The sequence below is a fragment of the Cajanus cajan genome, chromosome 2 (assembly GCF_000230855.2).
Source record: "Cajanus cajan strain Asha chromosome 2, NIPB_CcT2T_4, whole genome shotgun sequence".
Taxonomy (NCBI): domain Eukaryota; kingdom Viridiplantae; phylum Streptophyta; class Magnoliopsida; order Fabales; family Fabaceae; genus Cajanus; species Cajanus cajan.
Window position 1 is genome coordinate 36,488,497 of NC_138518.1, and position 25,971 is coordinate 36,514,467.

General features: G+C 37.8%; 1 protein-coding gene across 4 annotated transcripts in view; it reads left to right on the plus strand.

The window, feature by feature from the left end:
* PDE327 (FAD/NAD(P)-binding oxidoreductase family protein) overlaps window positions 1-19,980 on the plus strand; it is a 33,925-nt gene extending 13,945 nt beyond the window's left edge. The window contains exons 11-15 of one of the 4 annotated variants that reach the window (XM_020351402.3): window positions 18,218-18,311; window positions 18,393-18,511; window positions 18,627-18,671; window positions 19,025-19,387; window positions 19,477-19,980. In XM_020351402.3, the coding sequence (XP_020206991.1) occupies window positions 18,218-18,311; window positions 18,393-18,511; window positions 18,627-18,671; window positions 19,025-19,258 (492 nt within the window). In that variant the 3' untranslated portion in view covers window positions 19,259-19,387; window positions 19,477-19,980. Of the gene's footprint in view, window positions 1-3,715; window positions 13,550-18,217; window positions 18,312-18,382; window positions 18,512-18,626; window positions 18,672-19,024; window positions 19,388-19,472 lie in introns of those variants that run through there. The other 3 variants (XM_020351401.3, XM_020351403.3, XM_029270018.2) reach the window with 3 other exon arrangements.
* The last annotated feature ends 5,991 nt before the right edge of the window (window positions 19,981-25,971 follow it).

Sequence of the window (25,971 nt, forward strand, 5' to 3'; positions counted from 1 at the left end):
ATTTTCTTTGATGACATTTTGATTTACAGTCCCACTTTAACAGATCATGTTTCTCATCTACACTTGGTATTTCAAACTATTCGGGACCATAAGCTCTTTGTCAATAGGGAAAAGTGTACTTTTGCTGCTACAAGAGTGGAATACCTTGGTCATTTTATCACAAAAAATGGAGTCTCTACTGATCCCTCTAAGATTTCCGCTATGGTAGATTGGCCTCAACCTCAAAATCTCAAACAGTTGAGAGCTTTTTTGGGATTAGCCGGCTATTATCGCAGATTTGTCTCTAACTTTGGCAAGATTGCAAAGCCTTTAACTGACATGCTAAAAAAGGAGGGTTTCACTTGGTTGGAGGAGTCTCTTGCGGCTTTCCACACTCTTAAGAAAGCCTTAGTTACAGCCCCTGTGTTAGCACTTCCAAATTTCTCCAAACCATTTGTGATTGAAACAGATGCTTCGGGCAAAGGCATTGGTGCTGTTTTGATGCAAGATCATCACCCTATTGCCTATATTAGTAAATCTCTGGGGCCCAAACACCAGGCCATGTCTATTTATGAACGGGAGCTTCTTGCTATTGTGTATGCTATTCAGAAGTGGAGTACCTATTTGTCACATGGTCCTTTTGTGATTAAGACTGATCAGAAAAGCATTAAGTTTTTGCTAGAACAAAGACTCAACACCCCTTTTCAGCAGGTATGGTTGTCTAAACTCATGGGCTTTGATTTTGTTATTCAATACAAGGAAGGTGCGACTAATTTAGCAGCTGATTCTCTTTCAAGACTTACTGGGGCTGAACTATTGCCGTTGTTGTTAGAAAATGCTCAACATGGATTGTTAGACCAAATTAAAGCTATTTGGCTTTCTGACTCTACGTTGCAGCAAATTATTTCTGATTTAAAACAGAATCCTTCCTCTCATCCTAACTTCACATGGCATAGAGAGGAGTTGAGAAGAAAAGGTAAGTTGGTTATTGGTGAGGATTTAGCACTAAAAGATGTTATTCTCAAGTGGTTGCATGATTCCCCATTGGGAGGCCATTCTGGAAGAGATGTAACAGCAGCTAGAGTTAAATCTTTATTCTTTTGGAAAGGCATGCTCAAGGACATTCAACAATATGTCAGAAAATGCGATATCTGTCAAAAATGTAAACCAGAATTGGCTGCTTATCCGGGTCTCTTACAACCTCTTCCAATCCCTAATAGAATTTGGGATGCTATTAGCATGGATTTTATTGAGGGCCTTCCATCTTCTGCTGGACAGCAAGTTATCTTAGTTGTCGTGGATCGCTTGAGGAAGTATGCACATTTTTTACCCTTGTCACATCCTTACACTGCACTTAAGGTTGCTCAAGTCTTCCTTGATAACATTTTTAAACTCCATGGCATGCCTACTTCCATCACAAGTGACAGAGATCCCATTTTCCTTAGTAAGGTTTGGAGTGATCTCTTTCAACTCCAAGGGGTGGCATTGAACAAGTCCACAGCTTACCATCCTCAATTCGATGGTCAAACTGAAGTTGTCAATAAATGCCTTGAAACTTATCTTCGTTGCATGTGTTCTGAAAAACCTTCTTCTTGGTCTCGTTGGCTTTCTCTAGCTGAATGGTGGTACAATACAAATTTTCACACTGCCATCCAAACTACCCCATTTGAAGTAGTTTATGGTCAAGCTCCTCCTATCCATCTTCCTTATTTGCCTGGTGAATCTACTAATACTGCAGTTGACAGATCTTTAACGGCTAGAGAAGCTGCTATTAAACTCTTACACTTTCATTTGTTGCGTGCTCAGAATCGCATGACCCAACAAGCTAACAAGCATCGGAGTGACAGAGTATTCTCTATTGGGGATTTTGTTTATTTGAAGCTGCAACCTTACAGACAGCATTCCATGCGTCATAGTACTTTCCATAAGCTTTTACCAAAGTATTATGGCCCATTTAAGGTTCTGGATCATATTGGACAAACTGCGTATCAGTTAGAGTTACCTATTGCAGCTGCAATTCATAATGTTTTTCATGTTTCACAACTGAAGCCTTGCAGGGATCCTACTACCAGCCCCTTTCATCCTTTGCCAGTTGATGGGGATGCCTTTAGTACAAAAGGGGAGCCAGAGGCGATTTTAGACCAAAAGATGGTGAAGAGGGGCCACATAGCTGCTACAAAAGTGTTGGTTAAGTGGAGGAATTTGCCTCACGATCAGGCTTTCTGGGAGTTCTATGATCTACTTCACAAGTTCCCTCATTTCCACCCTTGAGGTCAACGGTGTGCTTATAGGGGCGGGTATTGTCACAGTATATACGTGACACTTAATAATACATGTTTATGTTTTTATTTCATTTCCAATTTTATGTAATAGATGATGACTAATGAATGGTGAGGTGTCATTGAGGTTGTTAGAATTTGCTTTTTTGCTGTCAAGCAATTGTAACAAATGAGGTACTATTTCATCCTGTGGGCCAAGGAAAATCAATACATCATCATTCAATAATATTTTGTCTCTTTCTCTGAAAAATTCTCTCTGCAACATTTCTGCTCCTTACAACGGTTTCCATTCTTACATTGGAATCCCTGTTCTGAGCAAGGATAATTCTCGGTATACATCCCTGAATATCCAAACGGTCCCAAATTCTGGGAGCCGCCTTTGACTGCGCAAACCAAAACCTTAGACAATAGCCTTCATTGCTGTTGATCATCCAAAAGCCCTAAATAACAGCCTTCATTGCTGTTGATCATCCCAAAACCCTAGATAGTAGCCTTCATTGCTGTTGATCATTCCTTTGAAGGCAACCTTCATTGTTGTCGTGATTTACAATACTATTGCAGCCATGGTGGAACCGGTTAACACAACAACTGAAATAGGGGATAATAACTTCCAAACCCATGGAGAGCTTCAGAGCCTCCACATTGCCTATAGATTGAATGGGAAGAATTACTTGAAATGGTCCCAAATTGTTCGTACTATTTTGAAAGGTAAAGGGAAAGCTAGCCACTTGTCTAGTGATGCCCCTAAAGAGGAAGATCCCAAATTTACAAAATGGGATGAAGAGGACTCTATGATCATGGCATATGGAACTCAATGGTCCCAGAAATCAGTGATACTTGCATGTTTCTTAATTCTGCCAAGGGGATTTGGAATGCCATAGAGTAGACTTACTCCAAAGCTAAAGATGCTGCTCAAGTATATGATGTGAAGGTGAAGACTGTGGCTGCAAAACAAGGAAACAAAATTGTTACAAAGTATGCCAATCAACTCAAATCATTGTGGATGGAGTTAGACCATTACAGGGTTATAAAAGCCAAGTGCCCAGCATATTCGACAATGCTCAAGTATATTGAGAAAGATAGAGTTTATGACTTCTTGGTGGGGCTTAACTCTGATTTTGATCAAGTGAGGGTCCAGATCCTTGTAAAAGAAAAAGTTCCAGGAATTAATGAAGTAGTTCCTTTCTTTTTTGGATTCAATGCTCTAGATACATCCTATAACCAATATTGGATATTAGATTCTGGGGCCACTGACCACATGACACCCTTATCTAAACATTTCTCCTTTTACTCCCCTTATCCTAGTAATAAGAAAATATCCACGGTAGATGGCACTTTCATCAATGCAGTAGGACAAGGAGAAGTTCAAATAAGCCCATCCATAAACCTAAAAAATGTCCTTCATATTCCCAAATTGTTTTAATGTTATTTTTTATGACAATGTTTGTATACTGTAGGACAAGCACTCAGGGAGGATGATTGGACATGCTAGAGAATGGAATGGCCTCTATTATTTGGACAACCCAAATCTGCCCCCAAACCTACACAACAATGGCAACCTTTTTTTCTTTGATTCAATAAAGAACAACAGGGAGAAGGTCCTCCTACAACACTGTCATCTTCGACATCCTTCCTTTAGAGTCATAAAATTGTTATTCCCTTGCCTTTTAAATAAATTAGATGTGGAGAGTCTTCATTGTGAAGTTCGTGAACTTGCTAAACACAAGTGTGTGCCTTTTCCAATTAGTAATAAAATGAGCACTTATCCCTTCTATTTAATTCATACTGATGTATGGGGTCTCTCAAACATCCCAAATGTATTTGTTGCCTGTTGGTTTCTTACTTTTATAGATGTTTGTACTCGGGTTACATGGGTTTTCTTACTAAAACAAAAGTTTGAAGTCAACTTTGTGGTTCAACAATTTTTCTCAATGATACAAAATCAGTTTGGTGTTAGTATTAAGAGGATTAGTTCTGATAATGCCAAAGATTACTTTAATCATGGACTTAATTCTTTTTGCCAAAAAAGGGGTATTGCGGAAAAATATAATGTATATTTCTCTAATTTGGGAAAAATACAAAAATGGTATAAATAGAATACAAGGGAATAAACCTGCACACTAATCTATCCTTGAAAATCTGGGAAATAATTCTCCCTATAAATGTTGTATCTAAATAATTAAAGGAGGGGAAATAAAATTGATCTTATTAACATTAAATCCTATTATGGGCTATACAAATCAGACTTGAATATTCTGATTGATATATGCTGATCTCCAACATATTCTGATTGATATGCATTGATCTCCAACACTCCCCCTCAATCTGGGTGGTAGATGTCTATCATACCTAGATTGAATCTAATGTTTTCATGTGTTCCTTGGAAGAGCCTTTGTTAGGATGTTTGCTGTTTGTCTGCATGATGGAACATGGTCAACACTTATAATACTGTGGTCAATTTTTTCTTTAATGAAGTGTCGGTCAATCTCCACGTGCTTTGTCCTATCATGGTGGACTGGGTTCTTTGCAATGCTTATGGAAACTTTGTTGTCACATAATATTCTCAATGTAACTGATGGGAATTCTGATTTCATCCAGCAACCTCTTAAGCCATATTCCTTCACAGATACCTTAAGCCATAGCTCTGAATTCAGCTTCTGCACTACTCCTTGCCACCACAGGTTGCTTCTTACTTCTCCAAGTCACCATGTTTCCCCACACAAAGGAGCAATAGCCTGTAGTTGATTTTCTGTCAGAGCGGCATTCCGCCCAATCCGAGTCAGTGTAGACTTCAATGCTTTTGTTTGAGTTCTTTTTGAAGTAGAGTCCTCAACCTAGTGTACCTTTGAGATATTGGAGGATTCTGTTCGCTGTTTTCATGTGGGCCTCAGTTGGATTAGATGTATAGCGCGACTAGCTAAGCTCACAACAAAACCAATGTCAGGCCTAATGTGAGTTAGGTAGATTAGCTTCCCAACTAGGCTTTGATATCTATCTTTATTAGCTGGTGGACTTTCTTCTTCACTTCTCTTTCCGGTATAGTGGGAGTATTGGCTGCCTTGCATCCAAGCATGCCGGTTTCTTGAAGTAAGTCCAATGTATATTTTCTTTGTGATACATAAATACCATTCTTTGTTTGAGCAATTTCCATTCCTAGAAATTATTTAAGCTGACCCAAGTCCTTGACTTCAAATTCCTTGGCCAAAATTCCCTTCAGATGCTTGATTTGATCATAATCGTTTCCTGTGATAACGATATCATCAACATAAACAATGAACAAGGCTACCTTCCCTTCCAAGGAGTGTTTGAAAAACATAGTGTGATTTGATTGGCATTGGTTGAACTCGTCTTCCTTGACAACTCGAGTCAATCTATCAAACCACGCTTTCGGAGATTGTTTAAGGCCATATAGAGATTTTCGCAGCTTGCACACCATGCTTGAGGTTCTGGATGACTTAAGTCCTGGGGGAATTTGCATATAGACTTCTTCTTCTAGTTCACCGTTTAGGAAGGCATTCTTGATGTCTAGTTGATAGAGTGGCCAATCTAAATTTGCAGCTAAAGAGAGTATGACTCGAATTGAATTGAGTTTGGCCACCGGCGCAAAAGTCTCTTCGAAGTCCACTCCATATGATTGGGTAAACCTTTTGCCACCAGTTGAGCTTTGTACTGGTTTATACTACCATCGACATTGTATTTGATGGAGAATATCCACTTGCATCCAATCGATTTCTTTCCTTCTAGTAGAGTGGTGATTTCCCACATGCCATTTTTAACCAAGGCCTAGACTTCTTCTATTACAGCTGCGGCCCATTCAGGTTGTTGGAGTGCCTCTTGAACATTCCTTGGGATATTTGTGCTGTCAAGAGCTGCCACAAAAGACCTATACCCCTGTGACAATTTTCCATAGGACACATATTTCTCAATGGGTTGATGAGTGCAAGATCTCACCCCTTTTCTTAAGGCAATAGGAATGTCAATGTCATCAATAGGTTTAGGATTAGGAACAATATTACCTAGGGAAAACTCATTTTTTGGAGCCTGGTTGGATTCATGGCTTTGCCTTGGATCTGTGCTGGACTCTATTCCCTTCCTTCTCTTCTTGAAGTACGTCATCCAGTTGTCTCCTTGTGTGGCTGGGCTTTGATTCTGCTGAGATGCAATCCTCTCTCTAGCTTCAATTGGTGCAGTTTCTATTGCATTTTCTTGTTCAATTTCTACTACAGATGCAGTCTCGGTTGGTTCTGCATTTGGGGCAGATTTGGTTAGCTCAAATCCCAAAAATTCTATTGCATTTTCTACATTTTTTACTGTAATTTCCTCTTGTGTAGGTGCAATATTGGTTGGTTCTGTATTTGGGGCAGATTCAGCTAGCCCCAATCCCAAAAGTTGGGATTCTACCACTTAAATTGGATAAGTCTGCTCCCCCTGAATGCCAACTTTGGGGTAATAAGGATGATTCTCAAAAAAAGTGACATCCATGGTGTGGTAAAATTTCCTGTTTTGGGGTGAATAGCATTGGTACCCCCTTTTGGTGGGGGCAGTAGCCAAGGAAGATGCATTTGATGGATTTCGGGTCAAGTTTGTTGCGATGAGGATTGAGGTTGTGGATGAAGGCTGAACATCCGAATATTTTCAAGGAAATGGATGTAAGGATACGACTGGTAGGATATGAAGTTTGGAGAGTAGAATAAGGGGTGTTAAAGTTGAGGATTCGGGAGGGCATTCTATTTAAGGTAGGTTGCAAAGAGGACAACTTCTCCCCAAAATTGGTTAGGTACATTTGTAGCTAACATGAGAGATCTGGTCACTTCTAGGAGATGTCTATTCTTTCTTTGACGACTCCGTTCTGTTGAGGGGTATCTACACATGAACTCTGATGTATGATTCCATGTTTCTGAAGGTAGGAATTTGGTGTAGAGTGATAATACTCTCGGCCGTTGTCACTTCTAAGCACCTTAATTCTGCTTTGAAATTGTGTTTCCACCATAGTATGAAACAACTTAAATATTCCGCCAACTTCTAATTTCTCCTTCATTAGGAAAACCCTAGTGACCCGTGTGTGATCGTCAATGAAGGTGACAAACCAGCTTGATCCAATGACATTGTTTACCCGTGATGGTCCCCATATATCACTGTGAATTAGGGAGAAAGGTTGAGGGGGTTTATAGGGTTGAGGCAGGTAGGAGTTACGGGTATGTTTGGATAATTGGCATATTTCACGTTGAAACAACTCTTGATTTTTATTGAATAATGTGGGAAACATTTTTTTCAAGTACATAAAATTTGGGTGGCCTAGCTAATAATGCCACAACATTACAAAATTTTTCCTATTTGGAGGTACAATTGCCCAAGAGTTGGCCTTGGGTTCCACTTTTGACTCTTCAACTTGGAGGAGGTAGAGTCCAGCACATTCTTCAGCATTGCCAATCGTCTTCCCCGACTCCAAAATCTGAAATTCACATAGGTTAGGAAAGAATTTAGTGACACTCTTCAAATCTCTTGTTAGTTTGCTAATGGACAACAAATTACAGTCAAGAATAGGCACATAAAGGACTGAATTTAGGGTAATATTTTGTGAGATAATAACTGAACCTTTACCCATGACCTTAGAAAGAGTCCCATCAGCTATCCGAACTGTGTAATTATTTAGGCATGGAGAATAGCTTTTAAATACAGTTAAGTCTCTAGTCATGTGATCTGAGGCTCCTGAGTCAATGATCCATGACTTTGGTTTTCCTTTGCTAGTATTTAAAGCATGCAAGAAATTACCTTTTTGTGCCACTGTAGCTGTACCAATTGTTTGCGAGAGAATTTTCTGTAGTGCTTCCATTTTCTCCTTGCTGAATGGAGATGGATTAGAATTTACCTCATCTGTGTTGCCCCTGCCATCCAGGTTTTTGGTCTGTTTTGCCTCTGAAGGTCTGCCATGAATGATCCAGTAGTGGTCCTTAGTATGACCTAGTTTCTTGCAATGTTCACTCCAAGGCCGGTTTTTCTTTTGAGATGTACGAGGATGGTTCCCCCTTGCTGCCATTGCTAAGCCTTCAATGGATGGGGCTGCACTTGACTTTCCAAGCATCACTTTCCTCCTGCTCTCCTCTTTTCTCACTTCCGAAAATACTTCTCGGATTGTTTTAAGAGGTTTGGTTCCAAGGATTCTCCCCTGGACTTCATCAAGTTCTGTGTTCAGTCCCAGTAGAAACTTGTAGATCCTATCTTTCTCCACCAAGTCTTTATACTTATTTTTATCCTCGGTACAACTCCATTGAACATCTTCATATATGTCCAGTTGCTGCCAATGTTGACTGAGTGTATTAAAATACTCGGTGACGGAGAAATCACCTTGTTGCAGGTCATGGAGTATGCTCTTGATCTCAAATACTGCAGACGTATTGTCCACATTTGAGTAGGTTTCCTTTACTGCATCCCACATCTCCTTGGTAGTATCATAGTACATGAAATTTTCCCTAATTTCATTAGTCATGGTGTTGAGCCACCATGAAATGACTAAACTGTTTTCTAGTTGCCATTTGTTGAGATTAGGGTCACCCTTTTCTAGACTCTTGGAGTCTCCTATGATGTAACCTTCCTTCCCTTTTCCTTGAAGAAAGATCTTAACTAATCGCACTTATTGAGGGTAGTTCTGGCCATTCAATTTGTGACCAGTGATAGGAAGAGCATGCCCTTCGACCAAACTGGTTTTCGAACCTTCTGCCTTGTTCTCTCCCATGGTTGGTGGCGCTAGGATAGGGATGGTTTAGATCGAGTTCTGATACCGTGCGGAAAAATATAATGTATATCTCTTTAATTTGAGAAAAATACAAAAGTGGTATAAATAGAATACAAGGGAATAAACCTGCACACTAATCTATTCCTAAAAATCTGGGAAATAATTCTCTCTATAAATGTTGTATCTAAATAATTAAAGGAGGGAAAATAAAATTGATCTTATTAACATTAAATCCTATTATGGGTTGTACAAATCAGACTTGAATATTCTGATTGATATATGCTGATCTTCAACAGATTCTGATTGATATGCGCTGATCTCCAACAGGTATCATTCATGAATCTTCATGTATCAAAACACCTCAGCAAAATGGGATTGCTAAGAGAAAAAAGCGGACACTTACTAGACCAAACTTGGGCTCTTCTTTTTCAACATAAGGTTCCTAAATGGTTTTGGGGGGAGGCTATTCTTACCACATGTTATCTAATTAATAGACTACCTTCTAGTGTTCTAGCCTCAAAAAGTCCTATGGAGGTTCTATCCTCTTTCTATCCTAATGTGGCAACATCCAATAAACTTGTTTCAAGAATATTTGGATGTGTATCATTTGTCCATATCCATAGTGGTGATAGAGAAAAACTTGATCCTAAGGCCTTAAAATGTGTCTTTATAGGATACTCATTCACACAAAAGGGATATAAATGCTATCACTCACCATCCAAACCATTTTGTGTCCAGTGATGTCACTTTTCTTGAGCAAGAAAGTTATTTCCACCAAGATCATCTTCAGGGGGAGACTATAAGAAAGGAAGATGATCCTCCTCTGATGCTCCCTGAGTTTAGTCTCGGACCAGAAGTAAGGACTAAATGTGGCAACAGATTCTGGAAAAGAGGCTCAATCCACCGAACCCACTAAATTCAATCAAGATGGGGTTGATGTAAGATTTGGGAAAAATCTTGTTCATACAAGGAAGACAAAGGCCATTCCAGAATCTGTCCATGTCCAAGAATCCAACCCAACATTAAATAAGGTAATTTCTTCTAATCCTGTAACCTCTAGTGAATCAATATCTGATTTCTCAATTACACAGGGACTCGAATCCAGTTCAGCACCACTTTATGAGGACCTAGACATCCCAATTGCCCTTAGGAAAGAGACTAGAAAATGTACCAACAAGCCATGATACCCTCTAGCCAATGATCTATCCTTTAAACACTTCTCCTACTCATAAAGCCTTCCTTACAAGCCTAAACACTACAACAACACCTAGCTCCCTATCTGAGGCTTTGACTAATATGAAACGGAAACAAGCAATGGACTTGGAAATGGAAGCGCTGGAAAATAATAGTACTTGGGAATTGGTTACTCTATCAAATGGAAAAAAAAAAAACAGTAGGATGCAAGTGAGTGTATACTATAAAATACAAGGCTGATGGATCCATGGAAAGGTACAAGGCAAAGTCAGTGCCAAGGGATTCACTCAAACTTATGCAATGGATTATTTAGAAACATTTGCTCTGGTTGCAAAATTGAATACAGTTAGGGTGATATTATCCCTAGCGGCTAATTATGGTTGGAACTTGCAACAATTTGATGTAAAAAATGTCTTTCTCCATGGAGAACTTGAAGAGGAGATTTACATGGAATTACCCTTTGGATACGGTGGGAAAAACTACTGCCACCACTGTTTGCAAGTTGAAAAAGGTATTGTATGGGTTGAAACAATCACCACAAGTGTGGTTTGGAAGGTTTACTAAAGTTATGATAAGTTTGGGCTTTAAACAAAGCCAAGGAGACCACACTCTATTTGTTAAACACTCTAAGTCAGGGGGAGTAACTATGTTACTGGTGTATGTGAATGATATTATAGTGACAAGTGATGATGAAGAGGAGCAACAACAGTTAGGCCAACATCTAGCCAAGGAATTTGAAATTAAGACCCTGGGAAAATTGAAGTATTTTTTGGGGATTGAAGTGGCCCATAGGGATGGCAACGGGGCAGGGCGGGTACGGGTTTCATGATACCCGTCCCCGTCCCCGCGACTCAAACTCATACCCGTCCCCGTCCCCATACCCGTCGGGTATGTAAATTTTGTCCCGTCCCCGTCCCCGTCGGGTATCGGGTATACCCGTCGTACCCGTACCTGTACCCGTAAAAAAATTATTTTTTTTTACAAAAAAAAATATTTTTAACTTATCTTTATGTTTTCAAGGTATTATTAATTGTGAACAAAAAGTGAATCTCTAGCAAAGTTAAAGGGACAAGGCTGAAAGTAAGGATGCATCAAACTCAAACCAAGCACCTTCTTGGGTGAACACAAAACATCGCATATCGTGCAATTGCTGTTCTTAAAGTACAGGGTGGGAATGGAGGTGGCAAGGAACTTCCACTAAGTGGTTTCCCATCTTCGTCATCATTATGGATTGAGAAATAGGTATCTGGTGACAAACCTATTAACCTTATTGCCTCTTCCACAGTTTCAGACAAATTCTCACAGTAAACACCAACATGGTCCCCTATTTCATATCTGAAAAATAAAACAGCCATAAGGACAAGGAAAACGAAGAAACAATAGCAAGTGGACTGCGAGGGAAGGAAGAAAGAAGATTGAGCGAGAGAGACGTACCAGTCGTAGTGAGGGAGCCGCTCGGAAGGAGAAAGTAGAGGCTGGAGTGGCTGGTGCGGTGGCTCGGAGGGAGAAAGTAGAGTGCTTGGTCGGAGGCTGGAGTGGGAATGGGATTGAAAATTGAAACCCGAAGTTTGCGTTGCTCAGCGTGGCCTATAGATTTTAGAACAATATTTGAAATGTTAATTTTTTTAAAATAATTAAACCGGGAACGGGTATATATTTAACCGGGGACGGGGATGGGAACGGGGACGGGGACGGGGACGGGGACGGGGACGGGGACGGGGCGGGTAAGTATATACCTGTCTCCGTACCCGATTTCTTTTATCGAGTTTTACCCGTACCCGTACCCGGTCAAAGCGGGTATTCCCCGTCAAAGTCGGGACGGGTTCGGATATTACCCACGGGTACGGGTTTATTTGCCATCCCTAGTGGCCCATTCTAAAAAGGGTATTTTCATACCCCAATAGAAATACATTACTGATTTGTTAAAAGAAACAGGTAAGACAGAGTGCTAGCCTGCAAGTACACCAATTGATCCAAATCTGAAGTTGGGAAACGCAGAAGAAGATATTGCAGTTGACAAGGAAATGTACCAAAGACTAGTTGGCAGATTCATTTATCTCACACTAGACCTGATGTTGCATTTGTTGTGAGTCTAGTCAGCCAGTTCATGCACCAACCAAAGGAGATCCACTTACAGGCTGTACTAAGAATTGTGCAATATTTGAAAGGGACCCCTGGTAGGGGAATTTTGTTCAAATGGAATGGGAATGTAAGTCTGCAATCATATACAGGAATGTAAGTCTGCAACCATATACAGATGCTGACTATGCAGGGTCAATTGTGGATAGGAGGTCAACTACAAGATATTGCACTTTCCATGGTGGCAATCTTGTGACTTGGAAGAGTAAAAAACAAAGTGTGGTAGCTAGATCCAGTGCTAAAGTAGAGTTCAGGGCAATGGCAAAAGGGATTTGTGAGCTACTATGGCTGAGGATCATCTTGGAAGACTTGAGAATAAAGCGAGATGAACCAATGAGACTTTATTGTGATAATAAATCTGCTATCAACACAGCCGATTGTTAGAAAAGAATGGCTCAATCCAAGAGGGGGGTGAATTGGATTCTATGACACTTTAAAAATTTTCAGAATTTTTAGGATCTTTATTTTAATTTAAACTTTTCTAAAAATGAATTTTCAATGAAGTTTCTTAAAGACTTGTTAATGAAAAATGAATCCTATATGCTTTCTTGATTAACCAATAGAACAATATGTAATAGTCAGTCCAAACCAATGTTACTCATGCAAACATGTTAATCAAGAACAATCTTTTCAATATACAATCAAGATGTTACACAAAGTAAAAGATAAGGGTAAGAGAAGATTGCACAAGTCTTTTATCCTGGTTCAGCCACTCCACATGTGACCTACATCCATGTAGAAAAAATAAGAGAGACGAGGTAATACTAATGTTATGGGTGAACGTAGCAACTCACTGTGTTTTTTATTGAATAAGAGATGACCTTTAAATAGCCATTTTACAACGTACTGAACTAACAAGAAGATAATAAAATATCTTATCAAATCAAAACTTATCAAAAAACTATCTTATCTAATCTGAAACAAAATAACTCAAAAGATAAATCAAACAATTCCAGATAACTTAAATCGGATATCTTGGATATCTCGGATATCTCGGAATCTCTAGAAATTTAAGATTTTCCAACAAAACTTCCCTATAATCTTAAATTTTTTTTTTTTTATTTCGATGCCTCTTCCACCAGAGCGCGATATTCCTCCGCGTACCATGGCCCCGCGAGCCACGCGACGTCCAGCACCCCCGGCGCCGCGGTGGCCGATGCCTCTTTTGGGACACAAAAATACCTGTTGTTCTTTGGTCCACCTCTAAACCCAGAAAATACTTCATGATGCCCAAATCGGTCATTTAAACTCCCTCTTCATCACTTCTTTAAACTCCTCAACTAGCTCAGCTTTGCTTCCCATCTCACTCTTCTCAATTGATCTGATCTCCTCATCCATTTCTTTCTTCCATCTCTCATCAAGTACCGCCTCTTCAAATTTTATGTCTTCTGTTCCTGTCAATAGACATACTACATGTAACTCGTCAGTGGAGTTGTAGATGTCTTGCAAGCTCTGAGTTCTAAGCTGCTCAGGTTCATCATCTTCCTCGGAATGCTCATTGGTCCTATCCGAGCTTCTTCCTATCATCTCCGAGCTCTTCCTCTTAGAGTTCGAACTCCCCGAAGTCTTTTCAGAGTTTCTCCGCTCACTTTCCTTGTCTACCTGGACATCTCGACTTACCAGAATTTTGCCTGTAACAGGGTTGTACAGTTTGCAGGCCAAGCCTCCAACGTTTAAATGCCCAAAACGAAAATGCCACATCATGGCTTCATCCTTCACATCCAACTTTAAGCACTTATTTTGAATGATGTTCAGCTTCAGTTTATACATCCGATTCTTTTTCATCTCCACTCGGGCTATTAAACGATCATGCTTGTCCTTCAAATAAAGCACTCGATCCTTCATCAGAACCGAGTTGCCTTTCTCCATCATCTGCCCCATGCTTAAGATGTTGCTCTTAAGTTCGGGAACGTAGTAGACATTTCTTATTTCTCCAACTCGTCCATCCTTCTGTATAAACTTGATGGTTCCATGCCCTTTTACCGCAACCTTGGAATCATCTTCAAATGACACGAATCCAGCCTTCACCTTGATGAGTTCGTTGAAGAAACTCTCTTCTCCACACATATGATTGCTCGCCCCAGTGTCCAAATACCAGACCGAGTTGTTTAAGCAACTCGAATCAAGCTCGGCTTCTGACTTCTCATCTGAGCTTGGAAGCTCAACTACTGATCTCTCCACGCAACTCAAGTTTAGCTCATCCTCGGAGGCACAACTCGGACGTAGCTTGGTCTCCGAGCTCTGCGTCATCATCAAAATTCCTGCTTCCTCGTCCTCTTCTTCTGTGAGAAGATTCTTCTCTTTCTCTTCACTTCGGCTTTTAGCTCGGCAATACTTTGCTATGTGACCGTATTTGCCACAGTTGTAGCAATTTGCCGATCTGCATTCTTTTGCGTAGTGGCCGAGTTTGCCACACTTATAACATTCCACCTCGGACCTCGGCTGACTTCCTTGGCTACGATCACCTCGTCCTTGTCCACCTCCATGATCACCTCGTCCTCTACCTCGTCCTTGATCACCTCCATGATCACCTCGTCCTTTGCCTCGTCCTCCATGATCACCTCGTCCTTTGCCTCCTAATGTTCGGCTCTGGGTGTTCCGAGTTTCATTCAAATTAAGTTGCGCCTGTAATGCTTGATCAAGTGTATTCTTCATCTTCCTCCTCCTTTGTTCGTGGGCTTCGAGTGACCCAGCGAGCTCTTCCACTGAGAGGACTGACAAGTCCTTTGACTCCTCAATTACGCATGCAATACTCTCGAAATCATCTGTTAATGATCTCAAGATTTTCTCCACAATTCTACTTGCTGGCATTGACTCCCCATTCCTTCCGAGTTGGTTAGCCACCTTCTCCACCCGAGTTATGTACTCGGATACTTGTTCCGTATCCTCCATCTTCAAACACTCAAACTCTCCTCGGAGAGTTTGAAGTCGGATCTGTCTGACACGGTGGTTACCTCTGTGCGCAACCTCCAAGATCTTCCATGCTTTCTTTGAAGATGCAGCGTTTGCAATCTTCTCAAAGCCTGACTCATCCACGACATTGTACAAAAAATACAAAGCCGATTTGTCCTTCACTCGTGTCTTTTCCAATGCGGCAATCTGAGCCACAGATTGGTCTTCGTCCTCCTCGGGTTCTTGGAACCCCTTCTCCACTATGTCCCATAGACTTTGGGAACCCAACAGGGTCTTCATCTGTATACACCAATTATCATAATTGGTTTTCTTTGACAGTTGTGGTACGGTCATTCCATTAACAACCTTCGCCATTACTCTCTCTTTCTTCTTTCTTCCCCTTCACAGGCGCACACTGTTTTCCTCTCACACTCGGCACTCAGAGCATAAAGCTCTGATACCAATTTGTAGAAAAAAATAAGAGAGACGAGGTAATACTAATGTTGTGGGTGAACGTAGCAACTCACTGTGTTTTTTATTGAATAAGAGATGACCTTTAAATAGCCATTTTACAACGTACTGAACTAACAAGAAGATAATAAAATATCTTATCAAATCAAAACTTATCAAAAAACTCTTATCTAATCTGAAACAAAATAACTCAAAAGATAAATCAAACAATTCCAGATAACTTAAATCGGATATCTTGGATATCTCGGATATCTCGGATATCTCGGAATCTCTAGAAATTTAAGATTTTCCAACAATCCAGTCCTTAATCATAACCTGATCAAGATTTGTTCCACTATCTTAATGAAGAAGGTTTACAGGCATACCACACATGTATATACTCTTACATTCAAGATAACCACTTTCTTGACCACAAGAAAGTACCCCTTGTAGAAACCCACTACAAGAATTCCTTACCACTTGAGAAACCTACTCAAGATTTACAAGTATTTACAAAGAATTAAGGAACGAATTCACCTGGAATTCAGAAGAAAATCTTAATCTCTTTCCTTTCAAGAATGTGATGATGATGATCTTTTCTCAAAGCTTTTCAAAAACGTTTTTCCTTCTTGGTTTCACAAAGAAAACTCCCAAGAATGTCACAAAGACTTCACAAACACGTTTTTCTAATTTTGATTCTCAATTCTAACTCTGTTCTGAAGTTTCAAAATGGTCAAACTATTTATAAGTTTTTCAGAACCAGATAATCGATTATTTTAAAGAATAATCGGTTATTTTGTTCTTCAGGTTTTCTCGAAACCAACCAAGAACAATTTAATCGATTATTTTGCTGGATAATCGATTATTCCAGAGAGTCATTTCTAGGATAATCGATTATTTCACAAATAATCGATTATTGCAGCAAGGCATCCCTTTTTTCCTGTTGCTGGAATAATCGATTATATTTAATGATAATCGATTATTTTGAGTTAATTTTCAAAGCTTTATTTTAAGTCTCAAAATAACTTCTTAAGCTCATCATCATACACTCCTAATCAGATTAGATATAGATTTAGCCAAAGCACAAAGCACACACAAAAGATAAACTCAAACAAAGCAATTTTATAAACTATAAACTACTCCTATTACATAGCTTTTTCCTTTGACTTTGTTTTTGACTTCTAAGTTGTTGATTTCCTTGGTCAGCTTTGTTCCACACATTTGTTATCATCAAAACCTTTAATCTTCAGAGGTGATCTCATCAATCTCAGGCTCCCCCAATCTAACATCGATAACCCAATACAACATGATAGAACCAAACATATTGAAGTTGACAAACATTTTATAAAAGAAAAATTAGTCAGTGGCCTAATCTGCACCCCGTATGTCTCCTCACAAGACTACCTCGCAGATTTTTTAACAAAGGGGCTGAATAGCAACGACTTTGAAAGGATTGTTTCCAGGTTGGAAATGGAAAATACCTATTCACCAACTTGAGGGGTAGTGTCAGCAACATTGTTTTTATTATTTCATTATTTAGAAAATTACAATTAAAGCGTACAAGGGAAACATCTCTGAATCATAGGGATCTGATTGCATATGTGCTATTATTGTATTTCCTAAATTAACTTTTCAGCCTTGTGTATATGACTGATGTATTCCCAGCATAAGAAATAATAATAAAAAAAACGGGACTGACTTTTTTCTTTCCTAATTCTTGAGAAATAATGAGAGATGAATAAGGACAACTGTTATTCAGTTAGTTCTAAAGTTACTTTGATTAGATTAGACTTAGGAGGGAATGAGGGATTGATTATAATTAGGGGAAATCAGATTGGAGGGCATCATTCTGTGAATTTTGCAGTTTGTGTGTGAAAGGAGAAATCATTTGTGAAGTGGAAACCTTTGAAGGAGATATCTCTCCTAATCTCAAACTTTCAATAAAATTGATCAATTTTATTGTTTGTTTCTACTAATTTCTTTTTTCTCTTTCCCTGGTTTGTAGAAGTTATAAATTTTAATATTTAAACAAAGTTTCCTACTGTCCTTTTACTGAAATTTGGGGATTTATGTAGGTAAGAAATATATAAATATTATTTGCAGTGAGTATAAAATAGAATAGGCTGTACTTATTTATAATCTGAGTTGTAGTAAATATAGGAAATAGGGAAAGACAATAAATGTGTGAATTAAGGTTGAATTAAATACACTAAATAATTAACCATGTTAATTATGCTAACGTCATTTATTTCATTTTGATTTTCATCTTTATTATTATCAAAAGTAAAGTGAAAAGTTAAAATGTGGGATTATGCAGTTTTCTTTATAGTTAATATTTCTTTCATTCCCCAGAGCCACATTTCAATCCTTCAATTATTCAATAATATATAATTTATAAATCTATATCCTGTTTTTCTGGGCTTTAAACAAGTGGCATGAGATATGGACCAATTTAATATTGCATCAGATGCAAAATGTTCATTTAGTTTGTCCTTGTTCTTGATTTTATAAATTTACTTTATATCTGTTTTATCTAACTTCTACTATTTAGAGAGAGTTTGAACAAAGAGCTGCTATGATGGGAGGAGGAGATTTTGTAGTACCCGTCCAGACAGCTACAGACTTTCTCGAGAACAAGTTGTCAGGTAAAATTATCAACCGTTACCCTTTATTTATTACTCAGATTCTCAGCTTATAGATGAACTTACTTTACTAGTTTGTGCCAGTAACATCTGTACCGGCATCTAGTTATCGATTGGGTGTGAAGGCAGCAGACCTTCATCAGCTATTTCCCTTTCATATTACTGAAGCTTTGAAGCAGTCACTTGTAACATTTGACAAGGAGGTTTGCAGTTTTCCATGTCCTTCAAACTATTATCCATAGTCTTTTACTCTTTTTTTAAATTTGTCCAACAAAATTACTAATAATTTTTTTTAATTCAAACTTCCAAACTTTTCAGTTACCAGGATTTATCTGCAATGAGGCTCTCCTTCATGGTGTAGAGGTGATAAAAAATATGCTATCATTTTTGGTTTGCGGCTTCTTTAGATAAATCTTTTCATAAATACTTGTAAGAGAAGACAATAGAAGAAAAATTAAAATAAACTAAACATTTTTTTATGACTAAAATTAGTTATTTTGTAGAAGTTCTCTCATATTAGCTTCTTCAAAAATTTATTTTTAACTTAATATTTTCCATTGTATTTATAGATTTTCCAAAACTCTTAGCTTTTCCCGTGCTCCTGCCTCCTGGTTCAGTATGCAGTTGTTGATTAAAACTAATGCATAAAGCAAGTGGTTATCATGAATTTGCTTCAACTGTTATTTTGTTTGGGCTAAACAATGTTTTGGTTCCAGACTAGGACTAGTTCCCCAATCCAAATTTCACGCAATATCGATTCTTACGAAAGCACTTCGGTAAAAGGACTATACCCAGTTGGTGAAGGAGCAGGCTATGCTGGTGGGATCATTAGTGCAGCAGTGGATGGAATGCATGCTGGTTTTTCCGTGGCAAAAAAATTCAGCTTATTTCATGGAGACATCGAGTCTGTTCTGGGCAAGGCTCAAAATGTCGGAGTTGTAAAGTACTAGGGAGATCTTAATTTTCTTCAGAGTTTCGCTGCGGTTGGTGGGAGGAACACCAACTTAAACAAGTGATCTCCATTTTGAGTGTTTAGATCAGCTGTAGATAGTGGAAAAGGTTCCTACTGAATATACACGGTAATGCTATAGATTTGTTTTTATTCCAATACTTGAAAATGGAAGAACATGAATGATAATTGATATATTTTGTCTTTCTTCCTAGCAAGGTTGTCTTCCAATGGGCTGAGATAGGAATGATCATTTTCAACATTCATTTAAGGTACTGCCGTTGACATAAGATGAATAGTATACCAGATTCTAGCATGCTGCTAGGAAGTTGAAACTTATAGCAAGGACCTGCAAACATTTGACTCCGAAGCTGCAATTTCGGGAGATCACGAATTTGACAAAACATTTATGTAGCTATCCATAATATCAAGAAGCATGTACTTACTAAAGCAATAGGAGACGGTGGCGTGGCACCATTAAACTCCGGATTATCGTCAAGTTTCAGTAATGATTTGTAGTTTGTACACAGTTTTGAATTAAAGGAGCAAAACATGTGTGATGTATCCATCATATCGGTCTGCATCATCAACAATGTTCTAACAACCGAATTGACCGTTTAAATGGTCCCTGTCCCTGAACCGGTAATGTCTTTGGTTCAATAGCTTATCATGCTATCTAATTTAACAACTGCATATGCAAATTAGAAGGTTGAGTCGATCAAATTCACAGCTTCAATTTCGATATTTAATTCAGCTTTTTTACATTTATAACTAAAAAATATAAACGTTAGTTTTTATGGATGTATTATGTATAAGGAGTGCACCAATAATTGAGTAAGTGGACGGTCATCAAATAAATAAATAAATACATATATATATATATATATATATATATACATATATATATATATATATATATATAGGAGGGTTTAATTACATCGATGTAATTTTTATTAAGTATTACATTTTTTAATAATTTTATATTGTGATTTTCGTAAATTTGTTAGATTTAAAGTTTATATCACTTTATTCGTGTATATTAAATTTTGTCAAAATTGAACAATTTGAAGGTAATCAAAGTGTTCATATTTAGTGTATTTTAAAATGAATATATTACGTCAGTTTGTTTTATAAAAATGAAGTATCAAATTATCTTGGATTAATATAAAATTTTGTACATATGATCTAAGAGATATAAATTTTCAAGTTAACGGTTAGATTTATACAATTCACATTTAATATAAAGTTATTGAGCGGTGTAACACTTAATAAAAGTTATACTGGTATTATTATAACTTTCCTCATACACACACACACATATATATTGTTCTTACCGGAAATCTGCTGTAGAGCTGATCTGCCAGGTAAGATCGGTGAGCCTCCTTCACGGGTACGCTGGTGCTCCAAGATGGGGGTGGTACCTGCCAAAAAGACTCCGATGCTAAAGTTAGTGTTTGTGGGAGTATGAGTCTCGTATAAATAATGCACATACCTTTGTGTGAATTAGGGTTGTGTTGGGCCTTGGGCCTGAGATCCATTATGATCTGATTAGATAGTAGATCTCGTCTGGAGCGAGATCCCCGAGATCAGTTATGATCTGATTAGATTGCGGATCTCATTTTGAGCGAGATCTTCGAGATCAGTTATGATCTGATTAGATTGCGGATCTCATCTGGAGCGAGATCTCCGAGATCAGTTATGATCTGATTAGATTGCGGATCTCGCTTAGGTCGAGATCTCCCAGTGCGTGCCCGAGGTTATTCCATGCTGTGATACCGAGCTCGAGCTCGGCATGGCAATACGGATAGTACATTAGCCTCCCGAGCTCCGAAGATCGTAGGTCGAGGAGTTAAGTCCGAGCTTGATGGAATCATGCCTAGGAAGGCAAGAGGTGACATATTGAAGGAGCCAAGAGGAGTTGGCTAGACATGAAGGTTTGGACCAGTCAGGGCCCAATGGGCCTGATGGGCCTGGGAAGGCCCAAGTTGAACTTTTCATGGGCCATATTTTGTTATAGCTATTTTCATATGTTTTGTATACATCATGTTAGTATAGGTATCATATATTTTGGTCTTGTATTTTGGACCACATAGAGTAGCATTTTAGGTTTTAGGCTTGTTGGGCCTAGTTTTGGGCTTCATGGGCCTTTGGGCTTTTGGTACCCAATATTGGGCTCATTTTCATTCTTGTAATTTTTCCTTTCCATTGTAATTGTTTGATCAATGTAATTAGGTCATTAGAATAGGAAAATACAAGGAATACTAAAGTATGCTAATTAGGTTAAACTAGGTTTAATTTGGAAGCCATTTAAGTTACATTTGAGTCACATGTTTTGCACCATTGGTGGTTGAACATGTGACACTCAAATTAACCCTAAATGACTCTCAAATCAGACCTAAATGCACCTTGGTACCTAAATTTTCGGACTTACACATGTGCACCAAAGTTTGAATTCAAATTTCAAATTTGAATTCAAACTTTAGGCGCCAATTTGTGTAGCTTTGGTTTAGGTGCCTATGTGCTTCATTTCCGTGCATACTTAAGTCCTCCCTTCACATTTTTGTATTCACTTTTGAGAATAATGAAATTTGAGAGCTTATTCAGCCAAATTTCGTTCAAGAGTCACCATGAGAGAAAGCTTCACCTTAGGAACCCTTCTAGGATTTCCTCCTCTTTGAAGTGAGCTTTCCCTTGCACCTTAAGCTTGGATGCTTCCATCCAAGGCTTAAGCCTCTTCTATATCTGAGATTCTTCCTCCATCTAGTGTTCATCTTTGTGGTTTCCATCTCCTTGAAGAAGATCCGTGCATAAGGAGAGCTAAGGAGAAGAACATTCATCACTCCTCCTTACCATCTCCATCATTTTTGGTATCAAGAGCAAGGTTCTTCAAGGAGATAAGTGCTTCATCTTTTTGTGTCCAAATTTGTGTTCAATATGTTCTTCTTGTCTTGTTTAAGTTTCGTTGTGGATATGTTTTGAATCCTCTTGTGTTCCATAGATCCATTGGTTGATTGTTTTTGAGTTTCTTTCACAATCAACATGAATTAGGACCTTTTTGCTTGTGCTTATATTTTGTTTTCTTTGAGTCTCTCCATTCTTGTATGTGTCCGTGATTGGACCTCATGCATTTAGATTTTTGGTTTTTAATCTTGTTTTGTCTTAGAGTTTGTTTGTAGTCCTTATATGTCATAAAATTCCTTGAATAGCATGTTGATCTAATTTTTGTTTTGAGTTCATTGTTCATTAATTTTGCTCTCGGTCATTGTTCATATGTGCTTACCTATATGTGCTTTTTCTTTTACCTTATTGTGTTCATGATTTGCTATTAGTCCTAGCAAGTTTCCTTAGAGTTAGGTTTCCATTGTGTTCTTAAAGTTTTCAAATCACTTTCCATTGAAAAAATCTTACAAAAACATTTATGATTCAAAATTTCAAGTACTTCTAGTGCATTATCTTTGGATTCAAGTTTTTAAAAAAAATATATATACATTAAGGCTGGAAAAACAGAGTTAAAACAGAGCCTAAAGTGTTCAAAAGATCAAAAGAAAAGAGTTCATAAAGAAGCCAAATCAAAACCTAAAGATTAGTGCACTAGTTTCTCAAGTTTACTTGAATTTTGACCTAATTTTTGGCTAACTTGTAGTCTCGGTTTCTATAGCTTGGAATCATAGAAAAATTTGAAACAAAAGGCAAATACACTCTCTGGACTCTTAACTTGAAACTGGAAAAAGAAATAATAAAAAAAAAATAGAGAAAGCAAATTAAAAGGAAAAAGCCGAGAGGTGTACATTGGTGAAAAACCTACTTGATTCCTTGTTATTGTTTTGACTACTATTTTTGCTATACTTATCCAATTGCTTTCAAATTTTTTTTGTTTTGTTCATCTACTCTAGTACCTATCTAGGAACATTCCTAACTGAGTGCTATCTTTATTTGGAGTCTTATTTTCCAGTTTTACTTGTTGAACCTCTTTGAGTCTTGTCATATATACATATTACTCTTAACTTTTGGTATAAGCTTTTCAAATTGTGCTTCTATTGCTTGTCTAGTTTTCTTTCAATAATTTCCCTGTGCTGGAAGTGGCCTCAAATCCTTGCTCAAGGATCAAGCATTGCTCAACAAAGAGTAGGAAAAGTTTGGACACTAAGACCTAAAAATTTGACCTAAATTAGTGACCAAAACTTCTCCTAAACTTCCTTCACTTGAGTGACCATTCCTTTCACCTTGTGAGGCAGCCACCATTAACCTATTTTGTTGTGATTCTTTGCAGGTCCAGGAGCATCAAATTTGAAGGATTAGTGGCGGATTAAGACACTTAAACAAGTGTTAGAAAAGTTGAACACAAAAACCGTCACTAATTGGTCACCAAAACCGCCATTTATTGCTTTCTAGGCTAGTTTAAATTTTGCAATCTCACTTGTATTTTAAAATCAACTTGTAAAGCTTGGAGGGAGTATTAAGAAGCTGGTCAGGTATATCTAACTCCTTGTTAGCATTCTCACGTGTAGTACTAGTGGAAGTGGCTTGAAAATTTCATATGTTTCAAGCTTCCACCTAGGGCAAACCGACTAGTTGATTTATCCTTGCTTCCTTCAAGTGTTTGAACTTTAATTGTGTTTACTTAGTTGCTTAAATTCGTCTAGACTTGTGTAGATTTACATGCTCACGTTTAGTTTAGTCTCAAAAAACAAACAAATTGTGAAAAAGCATTCAAAATTTTTGTGAAAAGTTTTGGGGAATTGGAGATACCACAAAGGAGTTTAGTGATTTCCACTTGAAAAGGCTTGGTTATTAAGTGGCTCTTTGTAGCTCACCTCCCTTGATAGTGCAACTTGTACACTTAGACTTCCAAGTGTTATTTTCATTCCTAGAAAATACCAAAAACATTTTATAACTTTGTGCATAGCATATACAAAAAAAATTCTTTTGTTTAATCATGAGAAAATATTTCTCAAGTGGTAGTGAATTAAGCTCTCCAAAAGGTTTTTCACATTCTACTCAAAGGCTTAAATCACTAACACCTTGGACAAAGCAAGAAGCTTTAAAAAAAGAAAAAGAAAAACTTGAAAAAAAAGCACAAATTGCAATTTTAGAGGAAGAAATTCACATTATTAAACAAAAGAGAGAAAAAATTTTAGCAAAAGAAAAATTGAGAAAAACAAGAGAAAAAGAAAGAAAAAAGGCATTGCTCTTAGGGAAGAGTAAGGAGGAAAATAATTCCTCTAAAGGACTTGTGAGTGAAGAGAGTTGTTCTACCACTAAAAATCATTTACAAAATACTCTCTTCATAAATAAAGACCTTAACTCTTACCCTAATCTTACCACTAGTCATGAAGTAGAGATTCAAGAACAAATCATTCTAAAGAAAAATGAATCTCAACTTCAAGATGTAGTGAAGAAGGAGTGGACTACATTTAGTTCCACTTCTTGTGCTACTTCCTTGGAGGTGCCCAAGGAAGATAGCCTTCCTCTCTTTAGGAATCCTTCTACCATAGTTGTTCTAATAAAGCACCCAAATTTTGGAATATATTGTTTGATAGATACATCTTGTCATATTTGATATTCTATTTTTGATCTTATGGGAAGTTCATCTTTATTTGAACTTAATTTGCACCCTTCCTTACAAGACAAAACTAGTTTATATGAGTTTTCAAGATTTTCCAAGACATTTTATCTACCAAACAATATGATTCAAAATTGTTTAGGACGTTTTCTAGTATTCTTTTCTTTATATTTTAGGAAAAGCCTAGGCTACCATTTAGGGTATTTTAGGCAAGATATTGTAGTGTTTAAAAATCATTCTTTTCATTGTCTTAGTCATAGTGTTATTACATTCTTAGGTTTTACTTCTAGGTTATGCTTAGGAGAGGAGCCTATTTCTACTTTTAGGGAGTCTAATTTTGATAGTTTATTTTTTCTTAGGCTAGATATAAGGACTCCTCTTAGGATCCATAATCCATTTTCTCATCATAAACATGTCACCTCTTATACATGGTTTGTTGTGTATGTAGGTGATGTTTCTTATTCCATGCATCCTCGTGATTTGAGGACAAATCCTTTTCAAGAGGGAGGGGATGATGGAATCATGCCTAGGAAGGCAAGAGGTGACATATTGAAGGAGCCAAGAGGAGTTGGCTAGACATGAAGGTTTGGACCAGTCAGGGCCCAATGGGCCTGATGGGCCTGGGAAGGCCCAAGTTGAACTTTTCATGGGCCATATTTTGTTATAGCTATTTTCATATGTTTTGTATACATCATGTTAGTATAGGTATCATATATTTTGGTCTTGTATTTTGGACCACATAGAGTAGCATTTTAGGTTTTAGGCTTGTTGGGCCTAGTTTTGGGCTTCATGGGCCTTTGGGCTTTTGGTACCCAATATTGGGCTCATTTTCATTCTTGTAATTTTTCCTTTCCATTGTAATTGTTTGATCAATGTAATTAGGTCATTAGAATAGGAAAATACAAGGAATACTAAAGTATGCTAATTAGGTTAAACTAGGTTTAATTTGGAAGCCATTTAAGTTACATTTGAGTCACATGTTTTGCACCATTGGTGGTTGAACATGTGACACTCAAATTAACCCTAAATGACTCTCAAATCAGACCTAAATGCACCTTGGTACCTAAATTTTCGGACTTACACATGTGCACCAAAGTTTGAATTCAAATTTCAAATTTGAATTCAAACTTTAGGCGCCAATTTGTGTAGCT